Source organism: Pipra filicauda, unplaced genomic scaffold (assembly GCF_003945595.2).
Source record: "Pipra filicauda isolate LSUMZ 115617 unplaced genomic scaffold, ASM394559v2 scaffold40_size4127951_pilon, whole genome shotgun sequence".
In the NCBI taxonomy this organism is placed as follows: Eukaryota; Metazoa; Chordata; class Aves; order Passeriformes; family Pipridae; genus Pipra; species Pipra filicauda.
This window is the reverse complement of record NW_024104543.1, coordinates 3,564,680-3,577,169: the sequence shown is the minus strand read 5'-3', so window position 1 is coordinate 3,577,169 and position 12,490 is coordinate 3,564,680. Positions and strand designations below refer to the sequence as shown.

At 35.9% G+C, this 12,490-nt stretch overlaps 1 protein-coding gene across 1 annotated transcript in view; it reads left to right on the top strand.

Annotated features, from left to right (window-relative positions):
- BMT2 (base methyltransferase of 25S rRNA 2 homolog) overlaps positions 1 to 11,086 on the top strand; it is a 36,721-nt gene extending 25,635 nt beyond the window's left edge. Inside the window, exons 4-5 of the mRNA XM_027721215.2 lie at positions 3,122 to 3,236; positions 8,011 to 11,086. Coding sequence (XP_027577016.1) covers positions 3,122 to 3,236; positions 8,011 to 8,640 — 745 coding nt within the window. The 3' untranslated portion in view covers positions 8,641 to 11,086. The remainder of the gene's footprint in view (positions 1 to 3,121; positions 3,237 to 8,010) is intronic.
- Positions 11,087 to 12,490: the final 1,404 nt, after the last annotated feature.

Here is a 12,490-nt window from a genome sequence, read left to right as displayed (position 1 = left end):
TTGCTGTGGTCTCATGTGTCTGTTGATTTGTTGTTACCGTATTGGACTCTCATATGGAGCACAAGCATATAAAGACATACATTTTTGTGTTTGAATGGGTGAGAATCTGCCATTAGTGTCTCCATCTGATAGACAAGGAGATGTGCTGGTCTGAGAAATCTCGTACTACCCTTATATGGGAAAAGACACTACTTGACCTCAGTCCACATTTGTGATTTATGGCCCCAGGATCTGCCTCAACACTATGCAAATTCCTGTTGCACAGATTACAGTGTTATTGTTATCGAAGCTTGGAAACATTGTTGCTGTCATCTTCATTCTGAAATCGCACTCAGTACTGACTTACGGAGTAGCTTGGTAATATTTGCAGTTTTAACTTAAAGATAATTTTTGCATTGTTTGCCTTGGTCGTGGTGGTATTTTGAGAGAAGTAAGTCCTGGATGTCTTCTCTTCCATATAGAAGCAAAATACTTAAACTTGGCATTATTATTCTGCCAAATGCAACAAGATGTTTTCTCTTGCTTCTCCAACATCCTCTCTCTGGGAGGTGACTAGGAGACTGGAAAGAGCCCAGAGAGCCTAGGTCTGTTTATTGTTGCTTAAAGGCTTTTTTTTTCTGCAGTATTCCTTACTGCTTTGTTGTTGCTATGAGCACCACCATGGCTTGGTTGGACTCCACTGGCCCTGCAGATCTGTTTCTGAAAGTTTTTTGAAGTTATTTATCTCTCTAGGGCTGACTCTTTCCCAGAAACATGACAAGTGATATTTTGGAGATCACAATTGGTTTTGGCTACAGAAACTTGAAGCAAAAAACAACATTTGCTTACTGGAAGGTTTATTACCATTCTCTTCTCCGTGAAGTCCCTGTGAAAGCTGTGACTTTGTTTGGCTCTATTAATGGAGTTTGGATGTTCTAATATGTTACAAATCATCATGGAAATATTTTAGATGCATCCCTGTAAATGATCTAATAGAAAGAGCTCAAACTGTTGGGTGGTAGTAGTAGTGCTGTATATATTCTTCTTTTTTTTCCTTTTTTTTTTAATTATGTGGATGCAGTCATCAAGTTATGCTTTATAGAACAGGTGAGTGTAGAGTCTGTACATGTGGGCTGGAACAGAATTGTTTAACTCCAGCATTTACTGGTTTTTTGCAATTGCAAAGAAAGAATAAGCAGCAGGGGTCTCTAAACTCAGAATGCAAGGAAAATAAAAAATGTGTCTTTGATTGTAGGATATGTAACAGCTGAGTCCTTAATATTCATGATAACTGAGTGCAACATTCTAATTCTAATTCTTTCAAGAGTGCAGCATATCAGGTTAGATAAGTATCAGGACAAGGCAAAACCTTTAAACAATGACAAGACAGCTGATTGCCAGTACTTCTGTACAGGTGCATTGATGTTACCTGATGCTACATTATATATGGTAGTAACTGCCTTAGTCATGAAAAAAATGCCTGTTGTTGCAAACTTGAAGACCACGAATGTTACTCTGGGCCTTGGTAAAGGAGGCTATCCTTTAGAAGGTAAGAATGCTTTCAGAGGTAAGTCAGCAGTCACTATCCTCAAAAGTTGCCACACATCTTTTTTTTTTTTTTTTCTTAAACTATGTATTTAACTTCAAGAAAAGAACAGTGGTGTCTTTTATCTTCATAAAGGCATTTCAGATTGGTTTTCCATTTGGTCATAGGTGACATCAGAGCTTCCAAAGAAAAGGCAAATCTCATTTGCCAGCCTGTAGCATATCTTCTGCTGTGCTGTAATGGGGACTTCTACCAGACAGTACAAGAATGTCCTCTTTTTCTTTCTTCAGTCTACTGTTTTCTTTGTGATCACCTCTCTGTTTTTTTAACTCAGTAAGTTTTAGAATCTGTTTGAGAAGATGATGGGCCAGTTATTCAGTGTGGGGTTTTTGTTTGTTGTTTTTCATTTCCCATGAAGTTTTGAAAGGGTATGTGTGCATCTCTGTAGCATTCTGGAACACCATTGTCTATTAAAGTGTCTTTAGCAGTATGTCAACTTCTTTCTATCAGTCTAAGGAGTAAGTAATGAAGTCATGATTTCTCAAGTTAATCCCCCCTCCCCTTTTTTTTAGCTTTGTTGTTTGATAGCATATTTAAGTGTTTAGCATTACAGATATTGGCCTTCTTATTTATAATTTCACCCTGAATAGGGTTATCACACAGTGGCAGATGTTCCCCAGAATTCTTACAGGATAAATCTTCATTTTAGAGTAGTTCAGAAATACTCTGATTTAGGACCCTCTTTCCTAAACTAGATGGTTGTTTTTGACTGTTTCTCATTAAAAACCTTTTGGATTCTCAAAAAGAAAATTGAATGCATGGCATGGAATAGACTTTTTCCCCCACAGTAGTTTTGAGGAGATACTTCATTTCATTTAAATGTTTAGAATAACTTCCTTACAACTTGAACAGCTAGTTTTTATGTTTGTGACTCTGCATGGACTGATCTAGCTCTTTCACAGCATCCATTGGGAACAGAATTGGAGTGAACCTCCAACAGTCATCTGTTAAAAATTAGCTAACATAAAGCAAATAAAATATTGTTTTAAATTTGCAAGGAATAACTAAATGCTTTCATTTATAGTTGTTGGGGTTTTTACCTTGGAATGTGTTTTCTTGTCTTCATTAAACCAACTATGCCACTTGACTTCAGATACCCTTTAAAATGGAATTGTCAACTACACAGTTCATAGTGTTGCCAGTTTCCCTTTTCAACTCCTGCAGTTCTAACTCTGATGTCTAGTATGACTTCAACACCAATAAATACCACAAAAAAGGTAAGTGAGAAACGCAAAGCAATAAGAGAAAGCCTGTCTAGTGGACACACAATTTGCCTTTTTATTTACTTACTACAAGTACACAAGTTAATAATATTACAGCTGCTCTGAACAAGACTCTTCTGATTGAGCACCAACTGCTTTTACTGAAGGAGCTTGGTTTTTTAGGTATCTCAGCAACTGAAGTAAGACATTCATTTCTATTAGTCACTACTATGGTGTTCTGTGAGAATTTTTTGCATTAGCTATCTGAAATTGTAACTGAGAATATAGTTTTAAAAATAACATTTGATAAAACTGAATTCTTGCTGCTTCTTAGGTTCCTTCACTCCTTGGGAAAGATCAGATTACTTGATGTTGGTAGCTGCTTTAATCCATTTCTGAAGTTTGAAGAATTTCTGACAGTTGGCATAGACATTGTTCCAGCTGTTGAGGTATGTAATGTCTGCTGAATTTAATATAAAGTTGATTCTCAGATTTTTAGAGTGTCTCAAAATTACTATGAAAAAAGTATATTTAATACTTAAGTATGTTTTCAAAATATCTGTGCTATAATAGGAATTGTGGCACTCCTACTACATCCTTTCCCATGAACAGGCTCTAAACCCTAGTTATGTTTTCTTTTAAAAATATATTTTTCAAGAGCTATGCCTTTATAATGGCGTTATTAATCTTAAAATTGGAAAATTTTAGTAGCTGTCTTTTTTTTTAATGGTATTTCAGATAAGTCCTTGCATTTTGAAAGGCATAAATAAAACTTAAGTAGGCTTACGCTTAGGCAAGAACCTCTCAGAAGCTGCATTCGCTGACGGAAGGAAATGATCAGTGACTGTAGTTGGTGAGTTTTTCTGGGGAGCTTTAGTAATCAGAAGTGCATTATAAGGGAGCATTTCTATTTATTGCTAGTAATATTATTGAACTTTCACAATCCAGAGGACAAATTTATCAGCACGTATGGAGTAAGTTGCTTCATTTTCTCTAGGTAGTAAGGTTCTCAAATGCATTAATTCTACTGTAATCATATGTTCTTTCTGTCTTCTGCTCTTGACCCAACTTTTGTCAGAGCTAATCACATTTATCAACCAAGCAAAATGATGAAGTGGAATAAAAATGAAAAAGACACAGATATACATTTCTGATAGAAAACAGAAAAGCCTTTGACCATACACACCTTGACCACTTACAGTTTAAAATCAGACTCTATTAAAATCTGTGGCCTAAGGTAATCCTCCTTAGAAGTGGAGAGGTGAGAAGAAGTGTACAAGTAAAATAACACAGTTACTTTGAAAGCCATGTTCTCTTATTTGCTGCAGTGTGGTTTACATGTGTAACGTGTGGTATTTTGTTGTGGCTACCACGTTTAGTCCACTAACACCTAATTTGTATTTTGTGTATATGCTTAAAGATACTGAAAGATGTTATTTAAAAATCTGAGTCTGATTAATTGCTTTTAAAAGCAGTTCAATATTAATTTCGTGTAAAACACAAACTTCAAGTGGACACCATCTTGCCTAATTTGAAAAATAGGCATCAGTTGCCCAAATGTTCTTGCCTTCCACCACTTCAGAGGCTGTAGGACATCTGCATAGGGCTGTTGGGCATGGCACAGCATGTACAAGAGACACAGGCCACTGAAATGGCCGCCACTAGCATCCAAAATGGTAATACGTGGCAAGTGAATTTCCAGCTAAGATACATAGATCCTCAGTGTCTACATCTCAAGTTCTAAGTTCTTATTACAGTTAGTGGAGATCTATTAAAAATAGTGAAAGCTAAATGTCTGGTGTTTGATGGTGAGATTAATTGGATTTTGTATTGACTAGTTCTCCAGTGACTGTAATGGGAGCCTAGGCACCTGAAGTTATATCGTTTGAACCTAACCATTAATTTTTGGGTATGCATAGTTAATATTTTTCTATCTAGTCTATCGTTCTGTTTTCATAAGAAAGCTACATTGTTGGAAAAGCCTCAGGAAGGTAACTTCTGTAGAGTTAGTGGAGGAACATACACAATTTCTGTGTACTAACCAGTTCTTTAGACTCTCTCTCAGTACAAGGGAATGATAATTGATTTCTTGTCATCTGACATAGTACTATAGCTTCATGATAGGAGCTTCCCAGAGTGCGACTGTACATGTAGCTACACACATATTTACTGTGAGGCCTCTCTCTGGCTGACTTAACTTACTCCATTCTTTTGGGTACTTTGGCATGTTCAGGGCACCTTGAAACCTAGTAGAAAGTGTTCTTGGAGTGACATGGAGTACAGTTTGCACAGTCAAATGCATGTGCTAGAATAAGCTTAGGCCTACCTCCAAAACAGAATTAATAAGCCCTGATGTTTTGAAGATGACTCTACTATGAGCTGCATCGGCACCATAACCTCCTGAATAAATTTATCTTTAGGCCAGCAGTTGCGTGGACTGATTTAAGATTTTTTAAATAATAGCTAGAGGTTTGCTACGGTAGTTAATATCATCTTCTGACCTGAAAAATTGATCTGATAACTTGTGGTAGAAGCTGAGAATAGAAGAACTGGTAACATTTTCTGATTTAGCAGATCTCTTAGGCAAGATGCCAAAGTACTCTTTGAAACATGTTTAAGTACAGAGTCTTCTTACAGAGTCAGTGTCTTGAATAATGTTTTGTAGAGGGTTAAATAATTCCTTCTTTAATAAAAGTAGATTAATCCAATTTCTGCATATAGAAATGCTTTGGATATAGACTAAGTAATTGAGTAAAATAATTCAGTTATTTTGAGGAATAAGAAGGATATAATTGCGGAAATACTAGGAGAGGAACTGGAATGTTAGTTACGTAACAAATGGATTAATGTCTTCAAAATGTTAGCATCTCTTTTGTGTACAAAGAATGTAAACTGTAGGTATATGAATATGGAAATATATTTCCATTAAAAGGTTTTGAGTTTTGAGAGAGAGCGGGGAACTGCACCAAGAAAAGATTAATATTTCCTTTAGCTAGGCAGAGTGTACCCATTTCCAGTGTCTTGGTGTAAGGTACACTGAGGGAAACATGCAGTATTAGAAACTAGGAGGAGGGAAACTAAGGCTGGGGTAATCTGGCACAACCTAGAGTCTTTCTTGGCTATTCCTTCAAACATTTTGCCTAAAACACAGATAGTCCAGAATCAGTGGTTGTTTTCTTAGAGGAGTTTAATTTGTCTACAAAAAAAAAAAAGAAAAGATTGAAATGAAGGGAGAATCTTCACTTTGGGAAAATCCAAGTAAAATTTCATACTGCTGCAAAACATGCCGAATATGCAGCAGGTGTTCTATTGGAGTAAATACAGTCAGACAAAAAAAAAGAGTTTGGAAGCATACTGGAATTAAAAATTAGAATATATATCTCAAAGATCCTTGAGGGTCCCTTCCAACTCAGAATATTTTGTGAAATATCTGTGAAAATTATTCACATAAGTAGGATTGTGTTCCTAAATGTCAGCAGATGCACTGAGATATGACTGGTGTTTCAGTATCTGTGAGGACTTTAACATCAGTTCAAGACTTCCCTATCTAGAGTTTAGTAGCAAACTCCAGTTTAGCAGCATTTTTGTCCTAAAACTGCCTACAGAATTCTGAGTCCAGTCGAAACATACTTTAGTCCTGAAACTGTCTAACATTATTTCTGCATAACTGTTTTGTATTTCTCCACTACTCAGAAATACTTGCAGTCTAAATTGTTTTTTCAACTGTATTTGTGTAACCACTAACTTTTTAAGTCTTTTAAGTTTTGAAGTTCTAGGTAAAGTTAGCATGTCACTCTGAACAATTAGTTTTCAAATGCTTCTTTTAAAACTTAACAGAGGATATCATGAAATTGCTACTGGTTATTTCCTATTCTAAGTATTACAAGGAAATGTAATACAGCCCTGCAAGTATAATGATTGCAATTAAAATTTCTTGGTTGTAGCCACATAATGCAAATCTTTTTCTTGATTTTTACATATTCAAGGCCAAGATTAAAGCTAATGAAAAATAAATCTCAGATTTTTTTTAACATTGATTACTTTTTCTAATTTTCTGCTCACTCTCAGGAGAGATTGTGATTTTATATAACCAAATTACATTTTTTCTTTACGTATATAAAGAAATTACATTATCTTGTACTTGGAAACAATTGTGCATATCAGTTCCTTAATGAACACCTCTGCAATAGTGTTCTAGTAATCTTTTTTTAATATTGTTTCATAAAACACATTACAAATATTTTCATGGTATTAAAATGCAGCAGGTGTAACCTTTCAGATGTGCTCCACAGAGTGTTTTGTGTCTGCTTTGACATTCACTTACCTGTTTAGTGTCATTCAATGCACGTTCTCTAGGCATTAATAAAATTTTTTTTTGCTATCATATCAAAACTTTATATCTTAATACATTTTAATACATTTTTATGAAAAGTCAGTCCCAGGTTTTGATGATATAATTTAAGTCAAAACTTCAATTCATTAAATGGCATGCTTTAATTTTTGAGTGCTTTGTGATTAAGGATGCTAAGAATTTACTCTTCTGTATGTAGTATTGTGCTGTCATTTCCCGTCTTTGACAGCTTGAGTGTACAATGATTTGTAGTCCTTACCTTATTTTGATAATTGCCCAAATGTTTACCACTACACTTTGCATTTACAGCAAAGTTAAAACATGTACCTATACCACTGCTGCAAAGCAGTCAGTGTTCTGTAACTTTATAATGGATATTGCCTCACCATTCTTTATTTCTGTACTAGTTAAGAATGACACTTTTTTCCCAAGTGACCAAACTACTAAGTTCCTTGGATTCTTTTTAAAGAACTGGTAGAAAATACTGAGGTCTCAAATTTAGTTTCTAATTACTCATTTCCTGCAAAAGGCTTTCAGCACCTGGGAAAAAAAAAAGCAATGTAGGCTTATCTGAGTTCTTAAATCATTTTTGAGATAGCTGAATTTATACTTTTTCTATTTGAGCTAAATATTTTTTTATATTAACAGTTCTCAGCTATCAAATCTCTAGTAAAATACTGCACATCTAAAATTTTGCATGTGTGTTAAATTTTTCTTTTAGATTGCTTGATTTAATAGTAAGAGTAATGTTCAGCAGGCTTGACATTTCCTCAAGGGAACTGAGAGGTCATTGATTTTAATGTGGGTCTTGGTTGTATTTGCTCTTTAAACTAACCTTGGTGCTTGGTTTTCTGTTTTTGTTATTCCACCAGAGCGTATACAAATGTGACTTCCTAAATCTTCAAATTCAGCAACCTCTCCAACTGGCACAAGATGCTATAGATGCCTTTCTTAAACAACTGAAAAATCCCATTGATTCTCTACCTGGAGAACTGTTCCATGTTGTCGTTTTCTCACTCCTCCTTTCTTACTTTCCATCACCCTACCAACGATGGATATGCTGCAAGAAGGCACATGAACTTCTCGTATTAAATGGCTTATTGCTTGTAATAACTCCCGATTCATCTCACCAGAATCGCCGGGCTATGATGATGAAAAGCTGGAAAATTGCCATAGAGTCCTTGGGTTTTAAACGCTTCAAGTATTCTAAGTTTTCTCACATGCACCTGATGGCATTTAGAAAAACTTCCCTGCAAACAACCAGTGACTTAGTTAGCAGGAACTACCCAGGAATGTTGTATATCCCACAGGATTTCAACAGTATAGAGGATGAGGAGTATTCCAACACTTCCTGCTATGTCCGATCAGATACAGAAGATGAACAGCTAGCTTACGGTTTTATGGAGCTGCCTGATGCTCCTTATGACTCAGACTCTGGAGAAAGCCAGTCTAGTTCAATTCCTTTCTATGAGCTAGAAGATCCTATATTGCTTCTAAGTTAATGTAGTTGTTGAAATGCCCTTTCAAACCTCTTGCTTAACTAATTTTGCTATACTAACATGGGCTCAACACACAAAAATGGTTTGCATAAAGAAAATGCAAAGGTTTACAGAGTTTGCTATTTTTTTCTACTTTTGAATTTTAAAATTTATTCTTGTATGAAAGTGAAAAAAATACAAGTTTTATGCAAATGACTTATGTCATAGCATAAATTGCTGTTACTTTCTTTAGATTTGTGTCACTAATTTTTTTCCAGAAAGGTACCATTCTTTTCTTTAGTGCTGTGAAGTGTGAATTCTATTTAATTTGTTAAATGTTGTTTCAGTATTTTAACTCAGTGTGGTTGAGCTTAAGGCACTGGAGTTGGTGGGCTTTGAGAAGTATATGTAGGAAGAAATAATTTGCACTTTAATTAAATGTGCAGATAGGTTAAGACACTTGGTTACAAATGTCCCTTCTCTAATCATGGAACAAAACTTTTTTTCCAAAATTTGTTTCGCTCTGGTTAAGCCTGGGCTGGAGAAACTATAATGGTTGCACATTTGATTTTATGTTTATTGCAGCCCTCTTGAGATAACACCAAAATACTGGAATATATTCATTCTGTAGTTATACATGTGTAATTTCACTGCATAAATAGCAGTTAGACATGAGATTTCTGAAGAGGCTTTTCCCCCCAGAGAAGTATGGTACGTCTAGACAATTATGTTTCACTTCAGAGCTGGAATATGTTTTTGCAATTTTATGAGTGTACAAGCACTAACATATATCAGTATTTCCCCAATTATGGTGTTCTGTATTCACTTCCAACTGTGTTTTTTGGGGAGACGGGGTGGGTTTTGTCATGTTTTAAAGTAAATTATTTATACATTTAAAAACAAACAACTTTTTCTTGAATTGTCCTTGTTTGTAGACCTCCTCTAAGTTTTCTGGTAACTACAGACTGATTTTGTAAAAAGGAACATAATCATACAAGTTTTTCAAGGATATACATGTTTGCATAAAGCAAAATACATTTAAGACCACACATGTGAAGTTAACATACACCATTTGTTTGCTTATTAGGACCCAAAAATCTTCTATTCAGTTAAATAAAAACTCCATAGCTGACTGAGAACTGGTCTGCACTGGAAGGAGATGGAACATCTATTTTTACATCTGTTACATCTATTTTTACATCTATTTTGACTTGTGTAATGAATCTCTGGGTTTTTGCAAGAAAAAACAATTCTGTTCAGTGGTTAAAATAAAGGAGGATTCATTATGAGTTTAGCTTAGATTTCCCTCCGTTTAAAAATAATGGCCAGAATTTTCAGATTTGAATGTTAGGCTGTTAAATTTATATGTAAGTGCCTAATAAATGAATTGAACTAGGTGCCATGTCATGGTTTTAAGTCCAGCTTCAGCAAATTGGTAAAAAATACTAATATAGTTTCACAGGTGGTTGTGAGGAAATACACCATATTAACCTGACGTTTTGTAGTTATAATACAGAAGTTACCAGATAAACTGAAGTTGTAGTGTGGATTTTACAGTGGTTGCTACGAAAATGAAACTTACTCCTTCCACCGAATTTTGCACTGAAACCTTCACACTTTAACCTACCTGTTTTTCTTTTATACTATTTCCTGCATAGAGTAATCAGCATTGGTCTAGCTTACACTCAGATGTGGTCTGGACTATGGTGCTGTATTTTTTAACATAAGCTTTTTGTGTCTCTTCTTGAATTTAAAGCATTCCCAAATACCTGATTCAAATTTGTTATTCAATCTAAATGATATAGTAATACAAACCAAACAATTATATTTTGATGAAAAAAAGAATTATGTTTAGACATACAAGAGTCCCGATTCACAAAACATATATGTTGGCATTGACTAATGTAAATTGGTTTGTGATTAATACAAAAAAAAAAGGCAATTCAGATTAAGATTTATCCCTCCCCCAAATGGTTTAAAATACTAACATTCAAACTTCAAACCTTTTTGACAGGTTTGTGACAACATTGTGGGTTAGGGACCTGAGATTCATAACAGCTTAGTTTTCTTGACTATCATTCTAAATACCCAAAGTGAGTTCATTGGTGGTTTGGTTTTGTGGTTTCTTTGTTTGGGGTTTTTTCCTTTTTTGTTTTGGTTTGTATTATTTTTTTTCACAAGGGACAGTAGATTGTGGTGGAGGAAGAAAGTGGGATTTACATAAATACTTATACCTCCCTGAACAATAAAGTGGAGATATCAGGAGTTGTTGTATATTTGGCTTTGGTTCAAGAAGAATATTTCTAGGTTATGAAATATTTGAAAATTATGCATGTGCAAGAGATCTCTCATTCTTAAGGTGCTGGAGAGGAAAATGAAGAAAATGTGTATTTGCATTTCTGTTGTCTTTTATGTCACTACTTTTTCAGAACAAAGCACATTTATTAAAAAACATCTGAAAAACTGAAAACATTTTAAAAAATTCTTTGGGGTGGAGATATTGTCTTTTCTTTCTGGACAATCTGCTCATGCTGAAATCCAGTGAAATCAATGCAGAGTTATTTTCCTTATCATCAAGAAAATAGTTGTCTTGTAGAGATGTTAAATTTGGTACTTCAGTTTCAGCTTCTACATCTCAGTTGAAGTTTTTGCTTTTTAGAAGGGCTTTTGGAGTTCCTCCAGTTGATCCTGTATCATGTTTCTTTGCTTGCCCACTTAGGATGTGACTGACCTCTTTCTAATTCAGTTACTCTCATCTCTCACTACATGTTCTTAATTTCTTCTCTATCTCTCTGAAATATTTTTGTAGCACCTGTTGTAGGTTGCCCCTTTGAGGTCATTGCTGTACTTTTCTACATCTTGATTCCGAGTACTGGAGGTGTTGAGAAAAGGATGGCAATGGCAAAAGAAAGCCAGAGAACTGAAAATTCAAGGCTCCTTCTCAGATCCAGATTGTGGGAAGATTCAATTTCAGCAGATCTGAAGTGTGTCCCCAGCACGGCAGAGCCTCGCTAGTATATTCTGGTCTTCTGCTTGACAGTGAATCAGTAAATAGCATCTCACAGCTGTGCTCAGTACTGCTTCCTTGCAGAACCTTTCTGTCCTTTTCTGCTTCAGGGAGTCTTGCTGACATGCTTTAAAAGTGTGATCATTCTAAGGCTTTTAATCATATCTCCATGAATCAGCAGCAGGTTTTCTGCTTGTTTTTCTTTGTTTCCTCAGTTTTTCTCAATTGTTTTGGACCTGTAGAATAGCAAGAAGATTTTTTAGAAAGGTTTGATTTCACAGAAACTTTACTGACTATGTCCAGACAGTTCTTGAGTATCGCCAGTGAGGGAGACTCCACAACCTTGCTGGGCAACCTGTTCCAGTGTGCATTAACATGCACAATGAAGAAGTTCTTCCTCATATTCAGGTGGAACTTCCTGTTCATCAGTGGTTGGTACCTCCACAGGGAGCCTGGGTCCCTCCTCTTGGCACCTTCCCCTTTAGATATTTATACACGTTGATGAGGTCACTTCTCAGTCATCTCTTTTTGAGGCTGAATAGGCCCAACTCCCACAGCCTGTCCTTGTAAGGGAGGTACTCCATCCTGTAGTCATCCGTTGTTGTCCTCCGCTGGACCCACTCCAGGAGCTCCATGTCGCTTCCTCTGAGGAGCCCAGAACTGGGCACAGTAAGGAATGAAGCAATTACAACAACAAAGAATGTATCTCCCCAGCAGCCCAGCCCACTTGCAGTTCACAGAGCCACTGCACAGCATTTGTCTGAGCTGCTTTCAGACTCCCCTTGGTTTGCCTCGCTAAGCCTTGGAGCTATTAAGATCCAGAACTTCCCGCTATTTGCCCGCCTGCCTGCATTTCCGCCGTCATGG